At 38.5% G+C, this 24918-nt stretch overlaps 1 protein-coding gene across 2 annotated transcripts in view; it reads left to right on the forward strand.

The window, feature by feature from the left end:
- Positions 1 to 1922: 1922 nt before the first annotated feature.
- eys (eyes shut homolog) overlaps positions 1923 to 24918 on the forward strand; it is a 170339-nt gene continuing 147343 nt past the window's right edge. For both annotated transcript variants that reach the window (XM_067609895.1, XM_067609896.1), the window contains exons 1-7: positions 1923 to 2438; positions 9247 to 10143; positions 10683 to 10799; positions 16930 to 17123; positions 17962 to 18089; positions 19535 to 19649; positions 22573 to 22732. In XM_067609895.1, coding sequence (XP_067465996.1) covers positions 9393 to 10143; positions 10683 to 10799; positions 16930 to 17123; positions 17962 to 18089; positions 19535 to 19649; positions 22573 to 22732 — 1465 coding nt within the window. In that variant the 5' untranslated portion in view covers positions 1923 to 2438; positions 9247 to 9392. The remainder of the gene's footprint in view (positions 2439 to 9246; positions 10144 to 10682; positions 10800 to 16929; positions 17124 to 17961; positions 18090 to 19534; positions 19650 to 22572; positions 22733 to 24918) is intronic.

The following is a 24918-nucleotide window of genomic DNA, read 5'->3' on the forward strand; positions in this document are numbered from 1 at the left end:
GTAAAATGGCACAGATAATAATTTTGAGAATTTTTTTTTATATGTTTCTGAAACTTAACATGTTTCTATTATCAGTAAACAGACTTTTTTTTGCCTTTACCTTAAAACATGTTTTTAATCAAATGAATATAAAGCTTGTGTGATTGCACTCATCTGCACTCGGGATTACTGTGAATCCAGCTCTTCTTTATGTGTGTCCCCCTCATTAAAACAAAAATAAATAAATAAAATAAACCATTGACTAACCAGTCCAGTCACAGGTTCATGAATGGACAGTTTGCAGGTTGGATCCCTAGCCAGCAAGAGGAATCTGGGCTGGGAATGAAAATGACCAACACTCTCCTCTCCCTTGGCAGCTACCAGCAAATTACCCTGGAGCAAGGCACTTAACCCCTTGCTTATACTGTTGCTCAGCAACCATCAGTACAAGACTGATTGCAGTGCAGCTCCCTGGTGTGATAGGTGTACAGTGAACAGGATGTAGGTCTTTCCAAAAAAAAAAACCCGCTCATGCACAAGCTGTCAAAACATTCCCCATACAAATGAACATTAAATATAATATAAATACAATACCACTATGAGGCCGCTCTCTCTTTCTCTGGCTGTGTTTGTAATGTAGCAGTAGGATGTGAAAAATAAGTGAACTATGAAATGATACCAAACTATGGGTCAGCAGGCAGCATTTAAAGGACATTTTGAAAAAATAGGTGTATTATCTTTCTTGCCAAGACTTAGGTGAGAGGATTGATACCACTTACATATCTGTCAGTTAAATATGAACGGTTAGCTTAGCTTAGCTTAGCTTAGCATAAAGACAGGAAATAGGGAGAAACAGCTAGCCAAGCCAGCTAGCTAATTTTGAAGGACAGAGACTAACTGGTTGGTTTGACAAGTGTAGGCTACCTTGCACGTCTTCGATGAAGAGAAGCTTTTCTTAGGGACGTTACATCTTTTTTATTTAATCCGTACAAAAAACAAACCTGTTAATACCCATCACAACCACAACGTGCCATTTTTACGTTTCGGTTTCTGTGCGGATTAAACAAGAAAGATATAAAATGTTAACTAGTGAGCTTTGAGGGTCTTGGTAGGATGATTTTGTTAACTTTGACAAAGCAAAGTCATGTATTTATTTGCTAGGTATTGCATGAAATTGCTACATTCATAAATTAATTGAATAAACTGGCTATATAATTTTTGGGTCTTTGTTTTTATGAAATGTGTTTCCTGTCATGATCTGCCATGGTCCAATTATAGCCTAGCTATTAGATAGTCCAGTCAATTTAGTTTGTTGTTTTCACCCCACAGGTGCTATATAAAATCATTTTCATTCACCGAGAGAGCCTCTATGGAGGAGGACTGCCCATTGGTCTGAAGGCCCATTATTCCGAAACCCCAATGGTTGAAAAAATCTCTCACTGGACCGAAAGCCCATTAATCCAATGGCCTGTTATCCCAAAATTGCTCCAAAGGCCCATTGCTCCAAAAATACACACTGGAGTTGCTGGAGTTCAGTGACTGACAGCGCTGTCCATGGTGCTGAATCACTGGAGGTTAGGTTAGGTTAGTATTTAGGGTTAGGGTTTGCACGTCAAAATACACTAAAATATTAAGGACAAAAAACTCCAGGGAGAGTGTATTTTTTCGGGGCAACAGGCCTTCAGCAGTGGGCTTTTGTTTTTGGGATAACGAACCGTTTGACTAATGGGCTTTTGGTCCAGTGGGAAGTTTTTCGAACTATTGGGGTTTGGAATAATGGGCTGTCCAACCAATGCCATGGCACCCTACGGAGTCCCCCTAGGGTCAGCTGTGAAAAAAAAGATCAACAAGAGTGTAAATCACTCGCGGTTTAGAAATCTGTGCGTACGGTTTATAAACCGTAATTAGTGCTCTCAAATTACAAATCCATGCCCAAAGGCTACATTACCCATGATCCTCAGCCAGCCCACAACGTTGACATGGCTCAATATTAATTGAGGAGGACTATGTTTTCAGAATGATGATTTAATATTTATATAATTTTCAGACTATATTCTTGGAAATATAAAATTAAGTGAGCAACTTCCTCCCAATTTTTTTTTTTTTTTTTTTCCTAGCTGACCCCAGGGGGTGCTCCGTAAGCTTCAGTTGTTTACACAAGATAATGACTCGGTTTGGTTGATGAATATCTAGTTTAGCCTAATTAAATAATCAATCAGGCAGGCTGAATCCCCGCCCTGTCCTGCCCCAGAGGGCCATCTCTTCTGCAGGCAGACACGCCTTCAGCTCTCAGCGTCTGATCACATTTCCTTAGCAACATGTTTCCTTCTGTGTGCGCTTGAGCTGCTCAGCTGTCATATTCCCCTGGGAGAAACGCGTCTCACCTCTGAATAAGAAACTCGCCTAAAAATGATGTTACAAGTCGCCGTCCCAGGGCGGAACACCTTCTCAACTTAATGGTGAGCATGCAGCACACACACGATATAAGCAGTCAGCAGAGACGTGGCTGTAGCGTTCTGCATACAGCAGCAGATGGTCTTGTGTGCACCATACTAGTCAGATTACCCGTCCATACTAAATCCCGGGCCTAGCGTTTGCAGAATGGGGGCAGATAGACGCGTCGGCTGAGTTTAATGCTTAGCTGTTATTTAATACGGACCTATTGTCTGCAGGCCTGCTTCAGCTTTAAATGTGTGAGAAGCAATTGTAGCTACTGGCCAGTCTCTGTCAGATTCACCCTCACTCTAACAGACAGGCCAGGGCAGGTGGACTTCTTCATATACTTGATTGAAACTCCCTTTGACTGTGATAAACAGACTTGCCTACTCAGACCATTTGGAAGGACAGTCTGCTGTGCAGTTTTTACAGCAGAATTACACATTCTTTACAGTATTTAGCATATCACCATACACATACTAATGAATTACAATACAGACACAGCGAGGCCATGTGGTGGTTGTAAAGGCCCCAGTGACAGAGTGAATGAGGCTGCCTTCTCCTCCTGCCAAGGGTGATCAAAATTCAAACACTGCATATTGCCCGGTACATGATACTAATTTGGGTCAACAGTGAGAAATGACCTACTTGTTATAGACATGAAAAGCATTTGCCTTTTTTTATGGGGGACATTCATATGATTTGTAGTGGTTGATTTGAAAATGAAATTAGGTAAAATACATCCGCCAAGGGCACACAATCCCCAAAATGTGTTACAATTTTAATAATTGAAAATGTTTTGACATAATCTATTAACTGTGGATCTGGAACTAAAGTGAATAAGGTGATCCAGGTTTGTATTTTGAATTCAAGTAAATGCTACAGCTATGAAAATGCACTATTGAACAGTGTTAAATATTTTTAAAAACATTCTCTGATCCACAAATGGATCTGGATCTGCACCAAAAACAAATCAGTTGTTTTGCAGCTGACAGCCAAACCTTTCACCTAATGTAATTGAAATTTGATAAGAGGTTTTTGAGACATTCTGTTCACTTGTTAAATAACGCGTACTTGTGCAGTTGTCAAATAACAAGTGAACAGGAGTGAAAATTTAACCTCCCTTGCAGAGGTAATCAGCAGACACTTCAGGACTCCTACATGCGTACTTACCTGTTAATTTGCTGCATAAACTAAACTGAGATCTGTGAGTTACAGTAGCTGTGATCTACAGTACAAATGCTGGATTGCCTATATTCTTGTCTCTTTGTGGTGGGACTGAATTTAACGCTTATGAACAGTGCATCAATCTCTAAGCCCTGAGAAGCTGTTAAACATCGTCCTGATAACCTCACTTCTGTCATCTTATTTTCACTTTGCACAGATAGGTTCATCAGATTTGGCAGGTGTAGGCCTCCTCGTGGTCTTTGCTCCATGTTTGTTGAGTTTCAGTCCACATAAAAGCAAGATCAGTGCAGAAAAATCCTAACAAAAGAGGGAATGATTACCTTTTGAACAAGTGCACTAGAGGTTTCAGGAGCAGGGGTAGGGGGGGTTTTGGTGAAGGTGCGTATGCCTGATTGAAGTGAGTGGAACATACCACCACACCGTTAACTCCAAAGTGCAGATAGCACAGTGTTGGTGAATGTAAGACAATCACTGAACAAAACATTTAATTCATGCATTGATTTGGCCACCACTGTTAGAAAATCAGAAAGCAATTTTCTGCTCTGTGGATGTACATCCTCCTAACCTACAACCGGATCATGATTATGCACCCATGCTGCCTCATAGACCTGCTGTATTTCCTTTATGCGGACCTCTTAAGGCTGTGTGTGGCTGAAAGAGTATAAACCACAATTCCCCTAAGCACTGCACAAGTGTTACAAACAAACAAAGACGCACAGCCTTGCTTTATTGAGGTTCTCCTCCAGAGCACCAAATAAACAGGAAGCACTGTAGACTATACTACAGGGGGGCTAGTGACTGATGAAGGTATTGCCTCAAACAAAAATGAGCAATTCATAGAGGTGAAGTCATGCTGGCGAAGCTGTGCTGCTGCTGGCTCTGGCCTCATTTAACCCATTGTTATACCTGCTTTGACTTATTATAGTCTTGGAAAAATCCTGCAGTTGCAGTTCTTTGAAATGTTCATTGAGGTTGTAGAGAACAAAGAAAGATTTTTTTTTTTTTTTTTAAAAAGGGTTATATTTGCATAGGTAAAGCAGACAAGTTAACTGTAACTTTCCATGTTCATGTAACTATTCTGAGATGAAATTCAGAATGACAATTTTCTTTTTGCTATTACCCAGTGATTTAATGTTAGCTGTTCACAAAACGGGGCTGAAATTTGAGTTAAAATTGGATTTGCCATTGGCATCAAGTACTGCACTTAGAGCCGGGAAATTGATGTGGGGGTTAGTTTTCAGGGTTGCAGGGCCCGGATGCTCATCAGTGTTATAACTGATTAGTGATGATCCAGATAGCTGCCCAGGGAGCACAAGCGATCAGTCCGGCAGCGGCTGCGGCCAGCAGCCTGCTGGTGTTTTGCTAATCAGTCCTCCAGTGGCTCCGAGTGACATCAATGGCTCAGTGCTGTTTTCTGTGGCATCCTGCTGGTGATGGAGCAGTGAAAAATGAATAGTTTTTTATGGGTTTGAAGTTTAGCTGTAGGATATCAAAGTTATTATGTTTTGCATGATCAAGTAATGATCCATCATCACAAATTTTTGAGTCTAAATGGTTTTGATTTGCAAATATGTTCAAAACACGTCTTTATTCCACCACACTTAATGAAGATGGCAGTTGACCTCTTTCTGCTTGAACCTCCTCTGAAATGGGACATCATCTACTAAATCCATCTCCACAGTGATGTCAGAAATAGACTTTTTAACAGTGAGTGGACAGAGAAATGAGTTTTGTGCAAGTTGATTTAAAGCCTGTGTGTTTACTTTGAAGTGAGACTTTTTCAGGTGAAATAATTTTCCCAATGATTGTATTATTTTTCAAAGAGAAAGGACTGGGCTTTTACAGTGGATTGGCATCCTGGTGAAAAATAATGCTGCTGCTATACCAGTCATTGGTGAGTTTAAAAAAAAAGACCACAGACTCTGTTATGCTGTCATGAAGTTCATCTTCCTCATACCTTGAGTCATCTGCCGTGATAACCGAAGCAATGATTTACTTTTGCCTTCTTATTTAATCATTTCAGCATCTTCATTGAAGTGAAGAGATTTATTCATTATTTTTTTGTGGATGATTTCAGGGAATATTTAAAAAAGCAGCAGATTTTATCAGTGTAAGAGGCATACAGCATGAATTGATATTTTTATTCACCTTTATTTAATGTGCAGTACAAACATAACCTCCCAAGAAGTCATTCCAGTCCCCGAGCAGGCAAACACAAGTGCAGTACACATAAATACAGCACAACAACAAACACACAACAACATTCAGTCACTGCAGCTGTCAGAGCCTTAGAAGTTCTGAATCAAGGAAATCATAATGAGAAATTACCATATACAAGGAGGCTTGCACTATTTATCTCAACAGTTTTTGCCTCAACTTACACCTGTGCGTCCTCATTCTTGCATGAGTACCATTATATTGTAACTAGCAATTGTACCTCACTCACTAGCAAATGTCTTCATCGCTGTCTCCGCATCACACTGACGATTTAATGAGCCAAACTTTGCTTCTTCTGTCAAAAAAAAAGAAAATGTAATTTTTCTCATTAAATGGCAAGTAAGCAAATGTTTTCAGATGTGGCCTAGTTTATGATCAAACTGTTATGTGAAATGGCACATATGCTTATTTTGTAGCTACTTGATGTTTATATATTGATTAATCTGCTGATATTTTTCTTGATTAATTGATTCAGTCTGTCAAATTGACATATTTAAATCACTTGTTTTGTTCAACTAACTGTCCAAAAACCTTAAGATTTTCACTTTGCTATCATAGAAGACTTAAAGAAACAGCAAATATTCACATTTAAAAGCTGAACCAGTGAATTATTGGTTAAAAATGACTCAAACAATCAATTGATTATCAAAATTGATTAATCTCCTGTTGCTTGACTTATCGATTTCAGCTGTAATAACCTGTTTTTGTCTCGTATGACAAACAACAAGTGACATGTAGACCTGCCAGTTTGATGTGATAATTTGTTGTGTCCTCCCGGTTGTCTCCCTCAGTTGAGGATTTACACAGCTCCCTTGATCTATTGCCCTCTTCACACTTGCGTGATTGGCATCCTAAAATGTGTGTTGAACTGAGCTGTAATGAAAGCAGGAGGCTGTGGGAGACAATTAGTTGACCCCCACATACGTGACCTTGCCTCTGACCCCGTGGCCCTTATTATTTGAACCACTCCTCTGTTTGACCCACAGGTTAATCCCGACTGATCAATACCTTTAAGGTATCTTAATATCCCACAAAACCTGTTTATTCAAGTGCTGACCAAGAATATAGATTTCTGTAAAAGTATGAATGAGTATTGAATGTAATTCAAATTTAATTAATTTGAACCACGCCACAGTTAAGAAGAATGAATGAGCTTTAGGGTCTAAATTGCATTCATCATGCAGAGTGTGTAGGGTTGAAACAGCCTCTAGATATCTCACTTTGATTTGTACTAAAACAAATTAGCAGCAGTGCATTAGACGTCAGTGTGAAAATTCAGTATTAAGATAAAATAAATTGACTAAAATATAATCCACCAGGCTTTGCAAGCTTGTGTCCTTGCTGCATACAGTATCTGTGGAAATGGAGAAAAAATGGTAATATTTCCTCCTGCATTTTTTTCCCCCTTGGTCACAGTGTTTCCTCTAGCATCAATCTATTACTCATGCTGCTTGTAGACATTGGCAGTTTGCTGTCACATGCGTGGTGATATAAAAGCGTCTTCTTTTTTATCCCAGCTGTCTGTGTCTGTGCTCCAACTTTGGATTATAGAGAATCTTGGAGAAACAGGATTGCTGGTGTGGTAACGGAGCTCTTGTTATGACTAGTGATGAGGTGAAAATAAGTGCATTGTATTACTATATGTATTATTGAATTGTTGTAGCTACTATGAAAGTCCATTACCTATCTGCGGTACCAGTTATGACCTCCCTCTTAAATCACATTACTGTTGAGGATGTGCAACTGCTGTCAGTCAACACTACTGCCACTACAGTTCAAGTCACTGCTGCAAAAGCTATTCTGGCTGCCAGTGTTTCTGGGGCATATTAGAATCTGGGTCTGTTGATCTTACTAATTTGTTTGATAGTTTTAGATTTATTACAATTATCTTTTTATTCATTTGGACTACTGTCTTTTGGTTGTCTCCGGGATGTGATCTTTTGTATGACTCTTATTAGCAATGTTATTTATTTTGTAATTACTTGTTTGTTTAATTATGATCTTGCGACATATTTCATCTTGTCTGTTTTAAGTTGTTAGTCTATAACTCCTTGTTATTGCTGCCTGTCTTGGCCAGGACACTGAGTAAGACATTGGATTAAATGTAAAGGAGGCTTTCCTGGTTGAACCTGCAATAATTATGTCTTTGACCACTCAGGGGCAGCACAAGAAGGTGTGAACACAACATTGACTTAGTATCACCTTATAATATTAATATTGCGAGCAAACAGTTGTCAGTTCACACATGCAGAAGACACGGAGCAACATTAGCATTCATTTGTACTAATGTGCCTGTTCACCTGAACATAAATCGAATGTTCACGTTCCTTTTAGCTCTGTTTTGGTTTTCACCTACTCCTGAGTGAAATATCGGGCTCTTTAGTTGCTAAAAGCTCCATAATGTTCACCAGTTAGTCTTGTGCTTTTGGTGTAGTAGGGCAGGTTGTGTTCATGGGAATTTTCAAACTTTCTTTTGCTGAAAGTGGGGGCCAAAAAGACGAGGTAGCGAGTTAAGAGATGTTAAAAAGGGGGAACTGCACACTTGGGTTAAAATTCTTTGTAGGTTTGACACTACAGGTAACCCCTTTTACTTTAAACGTAGTCATATGATGCATTGTAAATATTAAAATGTTGATGAAAAGAAAACTACTGAGTATTCTGCAAAAACTAAATAGTACACAAACAAATTTCACATATGCCCTTTTGATTTGAATTTTAATTCAGTTTAATTTCAGTGACTGTTACTGAAAAATCAGGTGAGAGCTTTCTGATTTGTTCAATGAAACACAATAGTCAAACTCATCTTATGTAAATTAAGTCTTCTGGGTGCCCGCACAGCCCTCATGACAATACTTGCAATCTCATTCACTTTATCACTCCCCCTTCTATTGATATTGGTGTTCCATATTCAGCGTTTTATTACTTATCATCATGCAGTTATTCATATCAGCCCTTGTGAGCTGATCAAGGAGCAGAGTTTTTCTCTTGCAGGGAGGCCTCTATACTTTGTTGTTTTATCTCGTGCACATGTATAAAAAAAAAAAAAAAAAAAAAGGGCCTGAGGGAAAAAGACAATGCTGTCTGCTTTAACTCATCTCACTGCCTGACACTGAGGTATCAGGCACCGGCAAGGGAGAGAGAATATTTTATTTGACATTGTCACTCTCTGTAGAAACCTCAGGGAGGCCGAGGCTGCTGTGACACACTAGGTGGTCAGCAGCACTGCATATGATTATGACAGCTATACTAGACTTGCTGAAGCCATGAGTCCATGTGTGACAATAAAACAATCTTCATAATAGTGTTCGGTCTGCCTATTGTCTTCCTAGGGTTGTTTTCATCAAGTTTTAAGTTATTAAGCATCATAGGTTTTGTAGACATGTACTTCCTTGTGCAAAATCATTATTAAATCTTTATTCCCCTCAGGTTACTTCCAATCATGTGGACTTCTTGAACTACTTGGAACATCATCTCATGAGCATCTTATGAAGCACACACATAATTTGCCTCAACCATTCTCCAGATGACACAATTCCCGATCGGTTTGGATTAAATAGGAAGAGAGAAGAAACATGGAGACATCTTTGTTTCATTTGATTGCTGTCTTTGTGAGCTGCACTGTCCACATGATTCACTGCCAAACAATTTGCAACAGACCGGCATCACTTGAGTGGCACCTTAAACAACAGTCCGTCCAAATAAATTGGACGCTCGTAGGAAACATCTGTAGGAGGGTTGCAGAGTGTTGGGATTCTCAGGGAGGAGAGGAGTCGAGCGGGCAAGCTTTCAACTTTCCTCAGATATGCCCACTTCAGCTGCAGCATGGAGACAAACTGCTGATGGATGCTGATGAAACGCTGAAGTCATATGGCATCAGACTCCTCAACGTGTCAAAAGATGACTTTGAAAGCTGCTCCATAACTGGACAGATGAAAGATCAGTTTCTTTTCCCTCACAATGTAAATGGAAGTGAGCAAGTGGAGGCCAAGTGGCTCGGCCCGGGTCATCATTACTTCATCGCTCTGCATGAGGGAGATACACAGCTGTGCAAGTTTGGCTTAAGGCTCAATGTGTCTGTGAAAACGCAGCTTTGTCAGGCTTCTCCTCTGCTTCGACTTTGTTCGGGGAATGGTATTTGTCAAACAGGCCACCGGGAAGGTGCATACTACTGTCGATGCCACCACCACTACTCCGGGAGGTTTTGTGAAAAGTTTGATGTTTGTTTGGACAACCCTTGTGAAAACAAAGGAGTCTGTTTAAGTAATGGATCCACAGATCCAAACCATAGAACATATAAATGTCTTTGTCCTCCACATTTTACAGGTAAGGACAAATCTCACTCATCACATTTGTCGAGCTCTCTTAACTCAGAGCTGCATCTAAATACATTTAAACATTTGCTGCACTCCATTGATATGTCTGCTTGAGAGAATTGTTTATTAAGAATGCACTATTTGATACGTAAGACAGAAATTTCTGTCATATTAGTTGAAAGTAACTGAAAGAATTTACATGTAACTTCAAATGTAATGCCAGCCTTCTTCTCCAATTACATATTTATTGGACACATAGTTATTCATTTTAGGCCCCTTATCAGATCAACACTCACACGTAAGGCAAACAGAATTAATATTAAAACAGCCTGAATTCCAAATGACTTCTTTCTTAATCTCTTTGCTGCCGACATGTACTCTTTGCAGCAGCATTATTCACAGCACTCTTTTAGTTAATTGGAAATTCAAATAAATAGCAGCAGGGTTCTGTGCATGAACACAAACTTCAATCTAGGCATATCTTTTTTTTATCTCTGTGTTTCTGTGAAGAAGTCAACTGATTTGCTGTTTTTTTTTTTTTTTTTTTAGGAGTTAACTGCTCTGAAGTCATCGGGAAAGAGAACTGTGACAGAATTTGTGAAAATGGGACATGCATTCAAATGCCATCTTCCTCCTTCAAATGCATCTGTGACACAGGATTCTCTGGTAAGCAACCCTTATTCAGCTGCTTGCAGGTATAATATAGATGGATCGCCAGTCACTATGACAACAAAACCTGATCTTTGAATGTAATTGCGCAGTTTTCATCCCTGACAGGTGAATCATACACAGCCAATTTTTCATGATGCTATTAATCAGAGGCAGTGGGGGAAAATTTGTTCCATATGCACAACTGTGTCATTTGCCTCGGGGGCAACTATCTTTGGAAAAGGTCAAAGCTGAGAACTACAAGAGCTATTTATCTATAAAAGTTCAGCATTTCCTTATGGGCTTTAAAGGACCAGTGTGTAGGATTTAGTGGCATCTAGCAGTTAGGTTGTAGATTGAAAGCAACTGAATACAACTCTCCTCACCCTCTCCCTCCAAGTGTGTAGGAGAACCTACGGGGGCCTATAAACTCACAAAAAATGCTAAAGGCCCTCTCTACAGCCAATGTCTGGTTTGTAGGTTCTGGGCTACTGTAGAAACATGGCAGTGCAACATGGCGGGCTCCATGGAAAAGGACCCGCTCCCTATGTAGATATAAAGGGCTCATTCTAAGGTAACGAAAACACAACGATTCTTATTTTCAGGTGATTATACATTAATGAAAACATATTTATGAATATTATATTCCATTTCTGCCAATAGATCCCCCTAAATCTTACACACTGGTCCTTTAAACTTGATCCCACTTGATGTTATATTTGTCATCATAATATATGGAGCGGCCACTTCAAATCCAATACTTTAAAACCTCATGTTTTGGCCAGTGACGTGTGGTTGTAAAAAGCCAAGGCTAACTGCTGGCTAACTGAGCATGTCGCAGTTATAAAAGATAAAAGAAAGGTTTACAGCAATCAATTAAAGGTAATTTATAGTATATTGTTTCTGCAGAGCATGTTAAGTCAGAACTTTGATACTGGTCAAGGTCTGTGACCTTTCAAAAGGTATTGCCTGCTAGAAAAAAGTAAGGCTTAGTGAAAGTGCAACAACACCTATTCATTTTTTAATGTTTCATTATTTAATTTACCCTAGTCCAAGAAGATGAAACCTATCAAAAAATATAATTTATTGTGAGTTTAACATGTAATGTCTATACTTATAAATAACCGCATTTTATGATGATAATTTTTTTCTCTTCAACTTGCGAATCATCTTACAATACCCAATTTAGCTCAATCAAAGCATTGTTTGTATGCCACTTCCTCCCTCCATGAATGATTCATGAGTAAGACATAACTGTAACATGTTTTCATTGGCAGCCAAATTGTTTTTCTTGCTCTGTGATTTGGACTGGGGCTAAAGATTCATCTTAAGGCACTGGGTGGCACTTGTAATCTGGTGAGCTTGTTTATGAGACATTACCGCTTCAGCCATTATTTAGGTAACGAGTCTCATTTGCTCCAGTGACGTACAGTTAGGTTAATGGGTATCACACACAAATGGGTTACGAGACCTGAATACTCCTCCAGTTGCCCTGGATATCACTGTCTGCTGTAAAAACAAGCCTGCAATGAACTTTCTCAAGTTGAAAAAAAAAAAAAAAAAAAAAAAAAAAAAACTCCAGGTGGCTCTTCACACTGATTCATTGTATTGTGTGGAGCACAATTTGTCCTGGCAGCATTCTTGAAGTGTCATAGCTTTGCTTTTAGAGTCGGGCCCATGCTTTCAGCTTATTATTTTGGGGATGTGGTTTCAAGGTTCCTTCCAGTATTGTCTGGCATCTGATTTTACAAGAGCAGATTAAGGCCATGGTACAGTTTAAGGGCACGAAGGGTGGTCGTATTAGATATTTCAGACTACATCTCTCAATTTATTCAAGATGAAAAGTCCAGATCAATTCTTTGAATTTTTGTAAGGGAGCGATATTGGTCAGCCTTCATCCCCTTGTATGTGGTGAATGCCATGCCGAATATGTGATGAATTGGATCATCAGATTGGGTACACCATTGTATCTTTTAGTAATTTTCAATGGACTTTGAAATTCATAACACCAATGGTTTGGATTTCTTCTTTAGTTGTCCTAAAACATTCATACTCTCTGTCTGTTGAAGCCACTAAAATGTCAAAAAAATGTATTAGCTTTAAATGCAAAGAATATTTAAGCCAAGTTGTCAGTAATTATCAGACATTCAGCTAAGAAAGAGAATAGGCCTATTTTCTTGTGCAGTACTGCAAGTAACTGGACCACTAACACCACCGGACAAAACTATTGGCAGTGTAAAAATGTCTGGCTTGGTCTGGTTTAAAAATTGATAATTCCTTTTAAATTACATCAGAAACAAATTGGCAAGTTACATGCACCCTCTGCCTCTACAGATTTTATCTAATTTGTGTTAATTGCCGCTGCTTTCTCAAGTAAGCAGACTCCGCTGGCTGCTGTCGCATAGTCATGGTGTCCTGCTGTCCCATCAGCTTCTTGGGAGTTCTGTGGAGCTCGTGCTTCCTCTACCTCCCTGCTGCAGTTCCCTCATTAATCAACTGGAAGTTAGTGGCTGCTCCAGCACCGGCTGCCCTCATAGGCCAAAGTCTATGCGCACAGAATAATGAGCCAAACTCATGGGACGTTTCAAATGAGATTTTCTTTTGATTTGACTCTCCCCCTGCTCTACCTCAAGGGTATTTGTTGCAAGGTATTACCATCTTTAGAGGGCCATTTCCATTTGGTATGAGGTGTTAATTGTTTTTTATCTTGCTTTAATCTTGTTGGTAGTAATATCAAATTTTTAAAGTTTAATTTGAACTAAATATGCAGTCATTACCCTTGTTAACCAATATAATTAGATACTGACATAATGTTGTTTCTGAATTGCCACAGTTCATATTCACTGCAATAATTAGGGCATTTAAGATTACTAGAACTGTGGTAGACATAAATGCTGGCACAAATACAAATCATCCTAAAAATAAACAGATATATTAAACCAAACATAACCTAAACCATAATCATCCCAGATTATGAAATTCTCTCTTGAGTGCAGGGAGTGCTACAGCTATTATCTGTGTCTAAATATACTGCATGTGACAGATGGAAATATGCTAGTTTGTATTGGTGCAACATTTAGCCGACCAGTTATGAAAACCCAATTTCTAGTGGAAAATGAGCTGAAGCAAAAGCAAGCCCTGAAGTTGTACACAGTAAGATTGATGCCCACAGAGGAGGCTATGAGGAGCCTCTGGGAAACGAGCACTTGTATCAGCAGGGGGATTAAAGAAGATATGCAAAGAAAGAGTCACTGGAAAGATAAATGTGTAGGCATCTTGTGAAGAACACAAAAATGAAAACCCTCACCAGGGAATTACATCAAATTTTATTCACCTTGAACCTGCAGTGAATTCATTCTTCTAATTTTATCCTTTGCATACAATGTCACTGTGGCATTACAGTACACTGTCTCTGGTTAAGCTGCTGCCGGTGGAAGTGTTGTGGCACTGCAGTATTTAAAAAACTACTGGCTTCAGCTTAGTTCAGAATTACTTTATCTCTGAGAATGCTTATGAACTGGGCTGCAGCACTGACTACTTAACAGTTTAGGAAAAATCCTCCATGAAAATACTTTATATATCTTTATGATTTGGTACATAAGTATCAACTTTTTTACTGAACATAGAGGATTGAAATACTTTCCAGGTTGAGAACATTTTTATTATTTATCTATGTGCTATTTGTTTGTTAAAGTTCACTAAATAGTTATTTCACTCCATAGTTTATCTGATCAACAAATATAATATAATTGTTGAGAATTACAATATTCTTCAGATGAATAAGTTTGATAATGTACTGTAACTGATAATACAAATACTAATATGTGGTGGCAGCAGCAATAACAATAGCTGCATAGGTTGTGATTAAATATAATTAACTCTTTAATATTTGTACTGGAAGCATAAACGTATTTAATAACAAAGAAGATAAAACTCTGTGCCTTCTCTGGGACAACTAAGGGTGTTGTACATGTTGAGACATGATACATTATGATTTGATAGGCTATCTATATGCTCATGTAGATATGTTGAGAGGCAAGGCAAGTTCAGTTTATTTATATTGCACCTTTTAGATAGAGAGGCAATTTAAACTGCCTCACATACAGTTAAGTGAGTGAGTGTATTAGAACAACATCAGATAAACAAAATAAGATAAAATAAAATAATAAACATAGACAAAAATAAATAAATACATTTGCAGTGCAATAACAGGTATCCTTAAATGCAGTAAGATAAATAAACGTGTAATGGCATTACATTATGACATAAATAAAAGTCAAAGGCATAGTTTTTAAATATTCGGTCAGGCAGAATAGTGGCTAAAAGCAGCTTCACTGGTTCTATTATCTGTGCCCATAATGGAGGAGGATTGAGGAGGTTTGGGCAAAGAAAATTCAGTGCTTATGTGGACTTCTATTGTGGTGCCGACATACAGAACAGCAGTACTATTACTAGTTCCTTAGTCCTTAGTCCTTATATACCACACCTTATATACCCTCCCAAATGAATAACTTGTGCGGTATAAACCACCAGTGGGGGTTCTGAAGATACAGACGGGTGACAAATTGAAGGAAAAACCAACATAAAATGTCTTAGTTGGGCCACTACGTTCCGCCATAACAGCTTTAATGCGTCTTGGCATTGATTCTGCAAGTCTCTGAACTCTACTGGAGGGATGAACACCATTCTTCAAAAAGATATTCCCTCATTTGGTGTTTTGATGATGGCGGTGGAGAGCGCTGTCTAACACGCTGGTCCAAAATCTCCCATAGGTGTTCAATTGGCCAAAACTTTGCCTGCTCAACATATTTATACATGCAACAAAGCATGATTGGATGTTATTGCTTAATTATACCATGCAGTGCACCTGTGTGGAAGCATCTGCATTTATTATGTTTCTCCACTCATTTATTCAGGTTTTTCCTTTAATTTGTCACCTGTCTGTACATACATAGTCACAGATCAATTGGCATTTACTGAGCTAAATATCAGTACGGTTCCTAGTTTCAGGAAATACTTAAAAAAAAAAAAAAGAAATGCATAGTGTCTCCTCCCACTTAAACACAGTGGCAAATATAGCCAAAAATGATATAGCCAAAATCCTGACCAGAACACAGATGAGTGACACTGATCACATTACTTTATGTTTATGTATTACAGCACCATCTCACAACAGACAACTGGCGTATGTGATTATGGTGCCTACCCAAGTGCTCATTTATATTAATGCTATGTGTTGACCTGACTTAACTGGATGGCAGCTGCAGACCAAGGAAACCTCTACAAACACACACAGCATGAAATACAACACCCTGAGATGGAGGCGATTCTCCATCACAAAGACTAAGCAGGAGAAAACACTAGGCGGGCACACAAACCCAACAACCAGTTTATAGCTTCCAGTGAATCCATGCATTTTTAGTTTCTATGTGAAACACACCTGATCATTCATTGTGTTAGCCGTTTAGGACATTTCTCACATTTTTCACTGCACATTTAGTTTCTCTCAAATGAAATGTGTAAAAAAATGAAGTGTTATTCTATCAGGCACACAAATACTGGCAATACAATTCTCTTTTATATGCAGTGCTGAGAACTGTTTCCATTAGCTTAATAAAATATTGGTGTTTGTAATTATTTTCTAACTGGTTTGGTTGGTTGGAATTAGTGTGATGGTTTATGAAATGGACAGTTGCGTTCTGCTTGACACACATGCTCATCAATCAGAAGCCAAGATAAAATTCTGACAGCAAAGACACCAATTTCTCTTGCCTTTAGTTTAATTGTGACAATATTTGCTTAAACTGTATTTACACTATACATGCATAGTGACTGGGGAGGGTCCAGCACATGCCTCCGTCCTGTGTAATTATTGATAAAATGTGTCAATCAGCCCTTGCTCCATGGATTATAAATCACGTCAGTCATGTCTCTTCTGGCGTAAACTTGGCCAGATTGCTTTGATGTGATTTCATACTTGTCCCATGTTACCAGTTTCCATGCTACTTGGGGTTTAATAGTTTAATGTAGATTGTGTGAATGTGCACTGAGCTGCTGACAGGTTTTTATACATTATGGTTTGTAGATGTAAATACTTCCTGCAATCTGACTAAAAGTGTAGTAATCTACTAATCTATCTGTTTTGCAGGCCCACCATGTGAGAGCAAAGCCACCTGTGATCCAAATCCATGCAGAAATGGTGGCATATGCAAAGAGAACCCCGAAGGATTTGTTTGTCATTGTCCAGAAAGATTTTGGGGCCTCTACTGTGACTCCAGGGTGGATGTGGATTGCATGTCATATGGATGTCAGGAGGAACAAATTTGCACTGCAGGGGAGCACGTGAGGACTTAATTTTCCTTATTTGTTTTATCTCAGCGGGACATAAACAAGAAATGGCACATGGAAATTAATATAGTGTCTTGAAACAAGATCAGATGGCTTCATTCTGAAGGCTGCAACAGCAATTAATTTTTCCTCCTGAAGATGAGCTAAGGGAAAGAGTGTTTGCTTCCTCTAGCAATTTGATTGAATGACCCAGCGCATATTTAAGTGCCAATTTGAAATGGCTCTCTTCAAAAGCTTTTTGTAATTGGATGCCTACTGCAATTTTCACCTTTCACTGGAAATGTTATTGTGGTCATACATTTTGCAAAAGCAGTCGTACCTCTAATGTTGCAGAGGATACACTAGAGAAAATACAGTAATGCTCTAATTGTCTTTCTCTAACGTTTGTTTTGTTCATTACAGTTTGCCGAGTGCACCACACATTTTCATAACCCACCTAAGAATACCAGAGTACACCAGCCTAAAAGGGACATTTATCAAAATAATGCTTGATATTGCTGCTGCTTGACACAGATATTGTTATAAAAGCTTAATGTGAAATTCAAATCCCTGTAACTATGAATTACAAGAACATCAGTGTTTATTAGTTTCTCATCATTTCTGAAACTCATATTAAAACTTGAATAAACCCTATTATTTGACTACTTTGATTCAATTACATATAATTGTAGAGATCAGTTAACAAATAATAATGTGAATTAATCAAGCCACATTTTACAATTACAGTGAATAATTCTTTTATTGATTTTGTTGCTATACTGTACCATTGTGGAATCTAACCTTATCTTCTGAAGCTAACGGGTGACCTGGTTTGTTTTGCCTCTATATGCAGGCCTCTGAATGTATCTGTGCGGATGGTAATGTGGTCCCAGCATGCAGGAGGCAGCAGAACCTGTGTAGCCCATCACCGTGTCTCAACAATGCCACCTGTGTGTCCAAGGGAGATGATTATGTCTGCAGGTGAAACATATACATGGATCTAATAGAGGCTGCTCTCATAGTCGCCTTTCTAGATGACTAGAATGTCGTGTGAATATGTCTCCCACTGAGAACGAATAAAAATTGATTTTTTTTTTTTTTCCTCCACCTTTTAAAGTGATTAGGATTTACGTTTCACTTAAAAGCTCTGGTCTTACAAGTAGTGCCTGTGCAGCTAAAGCCAGGTGTAGCTTATTCCTCCGTGCCATAGAGCTCGATTGTTGTCCAAAAACTATTAAAAACACATCAGTGAACCACACCGGGTGACATATTCCTTCATTACGATAAACATGGGCACTTATTTTGAGTGGATCCCTCATAAACTGTCCTGCTGCTATAAACACTCAGCTGAGCATCAAATTGTTTTAATCTGCAGCAAATGCACTTTATCCCCCTGTTTGAGTGAAATTTGATAAAAACTATAGTACCCAGGTGTATTACGAAATTAATAAACCTTTTTTTAAAAATTAAACCATATATTAAAACAATATAGAGAGCCAGGGAAGCTTTATAAAGCTTCACATTTTCAGTATGAACAAATTGGCTCCAGTCTGAGTGCGACAGAAATAGTAGTGAAATCAAAAAATATTAGGAAACGAACAAACAAAGTGTTGATTTTGGTGTTTTAATTTATTAATAATATGAAAAATATACAATAACGCCAGCCCTTATCCTTTAAATTTAAAAAAATTATATAATCTTATTCAAATTTATTGGAATGATAGTTTTCAACACAGCATAAATCTATAATTGTAGGGGCTCCACTCTAAACCAGTATAAGCATTTGGTATTAAAACATTTGCTTCATGAAGCCTCTTGGCTGATACCGGCTTCTACTAGATTACAGTCTGCCTTTGATGCCCTCTAGATACTTATCATCACACTGAAACCTGTTTTAAACACAGACTGGAACTCCTGCTAGTACTTAGATAGTGCTAATGTTTGTCCATAACTAAATCTGTATCCAACCTGAACTTGTATAGTGATTAAAACACCTATGAATACGGCTGTATAATACTATAGATTTTCATCCAACACCCATGTGACACCTCTTCCTAAAAAAACAAGATATTTTAGATGTTTTTGGGGGGGGTGTGATTCACACTTGGGATTTATATGAAATTGTGTTCTGGACTATATAAGACTTAATTTTTTAGGCCTCAGTAAAATATTTGTAAAAGTTGTAGGAAAGTAGTATCTGTAATTTGTTCTGATATGTTATAACCACCCATGTGCCAATCCAGGTCAAAATACACAGTATGGCAAGAATAAATTGCACAAACTATTTCACCCAGGTCCATATCACAAACTGGTCCCGCAGAAAACAAAATTATAACCCCATGAATCTTGTAACTGAAAAATATGGCTTGTTAGTGCTCAAGGCTCAGGGTGAATTGATTTTGATGACACTGACCTCCTCTCAACAGATGTCTGCGAGGGTTTTCCGGGAAGAATTGTGAAGAAGTAATTGACTACTGCAGGCTGCTCAATATCAACTGCCTAAATGAGGGATTGTGCTTGAGTGTAATTGGCGGATATCAGGTAAGTAATTCAATGTTTCAGTCATAATGAAATACTCAGAAGCCCACAAAATACGACCCATGCTGCACCTTAATGGATGTTACAGTATGAACAAAGACTGAAGATGTTTCTAAAGCAGAGCAGTGATACGTAGTTTTTCTATGACTTGACACTGAAATAAAAGCATAATAAAGTCCATTAAATATTATTGCAGCTAATCTTATCTAAGTGGTGCAACAATCAGTCAATATACTATATTGTTATTTCAGTATGTTGTAGTTTTTTAATGATGCATTAATTAGTAAATTCAACTGATTTTTACTGACAAATGCTTCAGACTGGCACAATATTAAACATTACATTGGAAATGAATAGATGCTATATGGTCTTTTGAGCACATCAGGCTTTAAACAAAAAAAAGGCATTGCATGTCACAGCATAAAAGGTCTTTCCTTTCTTTGGTCTACATATTTCTATGCATAAAAAATCTGTCATTAATAGAAAAAACAAAGAGAATAACAAAACATCATTGGAGGGATATGGCTACAGACAGTAGTAATCCAATTCTAGCTCATTAATCATTGTGAGTATGTGGACGCATTGCTCAGACAGACAGGTTCTGGTCTAATTTGCCTCTCTATTGCTCAGTGTCCTCAAACGTCTTTATTTTTTTACAACACCTGAGACTGCTCCATAATGCCCCATAGCTCCTAATTATTCTCCATCGGTCTTGTTCCATTAGACCACTGAGAATGTGCTTAATCTAAAACCTCCTTTTAGATACTTTGTGTTGGTGTGCCTTCAATGGGGGTCAGACATAATCAAAAATTGTTGCTCCCTGCAAATGGGCCATTTCCTCTTTTTTACATTTATTTTTATTTATATTTTTGGTGGTTTTCCTATGAGTATGAAAAACCATTGGGTAGTTCATTAAGGGTAGCCTGTTCATTTAATGCCTGTAGTCATCATTAAGATGCTCTTAAGGGACGGAATAAAACTAGAGATCACATATAACAGATTTTATGATAGATTTACAGAGCAGGACAATTTTGCTTTGGCTCTGTACTCCAGCACATTGGGACAGTACATATGTTACCTTGTTTTTCAATTTCTCTGACTTCTGCCTTCACCCCAATATAGGCAAGGTATATAGAATTTCATTTGCGGTGCTCACAGCATTGAGAAATTCTATTTTAAAAATTCTGTAGCAACTTTTATTTCCAGAAACAATGACCTGGTTACTCTGGATAATCCACACACCTCATTGTCAGCTGTTTTCATTTTAACTACTTTCTACACAAGAATTCGTCCCTAAGAAAACTTAATGTCTTTCAGTTCATTGTCTAAGTTTTCTGGCCCACAACTTAAATTTTTTGGTTCACTCTCACCTCTCTAATCGGCATTGCTTTCGGCTCTAAATCCCACTGTACACCACCTGCCCAGCTCCAAACAGCAGACAGATTATAGTAAAGCATTTAGCCAAAAAAGAGCCAGAAGTTAGTGCAGACATGAATGTATAATAAGAGCTCTTATAATACATCCATGGGTGCAGACCAAGTGGGTAGTTCTGGGTCTGAAAAGTGAAACAATGCGGAAGTGCATTCTCTCCAATGGCCATCAGGGGGCAACTCCACTGGCTCCAAAAAGAAGTCTGATTGTATGGAATGGTCTATGAGAAAATGACCCTACTTCTCACTTCTCACAACTGTTAACATCTTAGTTAACAGCTTCCTAATGAGTTTATGGTCTCAATCGCTAGTTTCAAGTCTTCTGCAATACAGCATGATGTTCACTTTGTAAAAATTTTAATTTGACAATAAAGCAGGGTATGGTTTAGGGCGTGGCTACGTTGTGATTGACAAGTCGCTACTGCGGCAGCAATGTTAGTTAGGTAACGTAACCAAAGCGTAACCCCAGATTCACAGAGTGTAGGCGTAGTTGTCGCTATTTCAGTTCATGAAAGTTAATTGTAACATTTTGGTCACCTAAAGAAGTCTTGTTCAGCGTTCGGTTGTGATTAAAAAGCCCTCTAAGGAGTCAGATATTCCGTTTTTTTGGTAGGTTTTGTTTTCATGGTTTTAAGCATGTTTTTCACAAGCGAAAATTAGCATTAGCATTATTACAGTTAACCATAGACTGTAAATACACCGTGCTAAGCAAGCTAGCAGCTAGCGTAAGGGCCAGCTCCACCCTTTGTCCAAATATGGTCACTTCTCATCACTTCTGGCTCCAAAAATCCAAGATGGTGTTGGTCAAAATGCCAGACTTGAGGCCTCAAAACGCAAGTCCACAAACTAATGGGTGACGTCACGGTGGCTACGTCCGTTATATATAGTCTATGATGCAGACCAAAAACAGAGCTAAAAGAAGAGTGAATATTGGACTTAGATTTGCCTTGGAGCCAGAAAGACATCTCCAAATGAATGGTAATGTTGCTGTGTGTCTGCTGGATGTGTAAATAGGCATCTATTTGCAACCAAATTCACCACATCAGCCTAAAAGGTAATAATCAGTGTTGCCCCTAAGTGGCCAAAAAATCGGTTATTGCAGGTTTGAACAAATGTTTTAATGCTGTTCGCAGTGCAAAGGAAATAAAATCCCATTCACCTCCATCATATTGAGGTAGTGGCAAAAATCTCAGAGATGGATATCTCAGAACTGCATGGCTATGTATGCTATTCTATATGCTCATCAAGGTAAAAATGCTGCGATTCCTGCACTATTTTCAACCAATATGACTGTGAACACTCACAAACCTCCCTAAAGATGAAAGTGAGCAACTTTAACCTCATTGTCGTCATTTCATGTCAAATCCAGTGTGCTGGAATGGAGCCAAAACAATGACAATGATGTCACAGTTCTTATACCTACCAATTGCTTTATCAAATGTTGTATAATGTATATTGTACCAGGTTCACATGAATATGGTACTGTTTTCCTGCAGTGTGTCTGTGCCCCAGGATGGATTGGAGAGTTTTGTCAATATGTAAGCGATGCCTGCCTGATAAAACCAAACAGGTGTTTGAATGGAGCCACATGTATTACAACAGGTCAACCATCATCTCCCCCACAGTACACCTGCATATGCCCCCACGGCTTCACAGGTGAGATAACTTTGCTTTATTATCTGTGTTTGCCCCCATTCCATCTGTCTGTGCGTCTGTCTGTTGGCAGGATATCTCAGAAAGTGGATCAGTTTTCACAAACCCTTGTGGGAAGGTTGGTTAAGGGGAACAGAATGACTGATTGATGTTTGTCGAAAATCTGACATTGAACTGGCACATCTTGACAGTTACATGGTGTAGATGTTTGTGTTCTACTCTGACATTTACAGACTGTTTTGTTATGTAGAAATCATGTAAATGCTATGTATATACAATGTTATGCAAAGTTGTGGAGCAGACATGCAACATAGGCAGTGAAGGCAATAATTTTCTGAATATTTTAAGAGGGTGAATCTGCAGTCTCTATGCAAGACATTTGACACAGAGCTCTCATGCTGAGTGCAATCCCTAAATTATGAATGAATCTATTTTGCCTTTGTTGGTGTTTTAAGACAGATGGCATAAAAATGGCTCAAAATGTGAATAAGCCATGAGAAACTGATGTATCCCATTAAAAGTGCATGCTCGGATAAATTCACTTATAATTCTATGGTCACAGAAAATACTTGTTTCTGATTGGCTGGCAGGTGTCCATTAAACTTTTATGTCATTTTAAATGGAAGGAAAATACTTTCTTGGCCTCTTTGTCACTTATTTTCTTAAAAGGGATACTTCATTTTGCATTGGTAACATAAATCACACTTACCGTGTTGTATCAATAGATACACATGCCTAAAAAGATTTTAACAACACTTCCGTTCTGAAGCTATTTCCAGAATCTTCACCTGCTCTTCTAACCATCTGGATGAAAAAAATATTCCGTCTGCTGCACCATTAAAAAGATTTTTTTTTTATCCTTTTTCACAAGTTGCAACTCTGTTTCCTAATCCAAACAAAGATGGTAGCTGGTGGCTACCTGGATGGGAATCAGAGCTGCCTTAACCATGCCAAACTCATCTTTTGGACACAACTACCAACTTCTGCAAAAGTGTCCTGCAAAGAAAGCCACAACAGCCTCCACTGTGTAAATACTTATGTATTTGTGTCTCAGGTTATCTCTTTGAACATAAATGTTTTCCTAAAAGCAGCAAAACCACTTGGCTCATACTGCATTATCAGATAACTCACTGGTGGAACTAACCCACTGTAACTGATTAAACTTAAAATTTAGAGCTGCATTAAAGTGGCTATAATCAATATTTTTTTGATAATGTATCAAATGACAATGTACAGTATATACAAGAGCTGTTGCTTGTAGTGTTGGACCTACAGAGGTTTATCACGACTCTGCAGATCCCCTTGGCTTTATGGAGCTTTATAGTGAGTTTCAGCTCATTGTTAAGCTGTCCAGCACACAACTTTACAGTTCTGATTCGCTCTCACCACTGTTGTAGCGTTGTTTTCAGCCTCAGCAGGCAGCTGTTTTCAGCTAAAAGGCTCTGAAAACCCGCTGTACACTACCTGCTCAGCACCAAATGGTGAACATAGTTGAGCATTTAACAGCTAAAGAGACAGATGATAGAGGCTAAAAAAAACAAACAAACAAACACAAAAACCAAACATTCTAAAAGGGTCCATATTTAATTTCCTGTAGCAGTGTTTGCTAATATCTATAGCTCAAAGTACACTTGGACCCAGCCTGTTCCCTGGTACCACAGTGTCTAACCTGTCACATTGGGGTGAGGAAATCACATTTGGGACCTCTAATACTGTACATTGATTACACTTAGGTCAGCGGGGTGACATAGTAAGAGGGAAGGCCTCTCTTTAACCACCTGGTTTAGGTTCAAACTGGCATGTTCGCAAGCATACTCTGATTAAGTGTCTCAAAAGACTGATTCACTACCAGCTAAAGGTCTGCTGTTCCGTAACTGACCTCTAACCTCTGACCACCTCTAACCACCCTGATGAGGTGGACAAGCAAAGACTCCCTACAATGATCAATACCTTTTTTATTATTAGCAGTATTTGTTGTTGTTAGTTGAGTTACTACAAAGGCAACCTCTAGAGAGAGGAAATCTAATGTAGCTGAAAGACAAAACACATTCAGTTTGTCTTCTTCTAAACAGAGAAGTAGCAACCTATGATATAACTAATGTCTTTAAAATGTAAGTGGATTGAAAAATGACTATTTCAGGACAGAAATCTGTGTTTCAGTTGTGATTTGCAAATCACAAGCCCACCAC

The sequence above is a fragment of the Thunnus thynnus genome, chromosome 14, assembly GCF_963924715.1.
Source record: "Thunnus thynnus chromosome 14, fThuThy2.1, whole genome shotgun sequence".
Classification (NCBI taxonomy): Eukaryota; Metazoa; Chordata; class Actinopteri; order Scombriformes; family Scombridae; genus Thunnus; species Thunnus thynnus.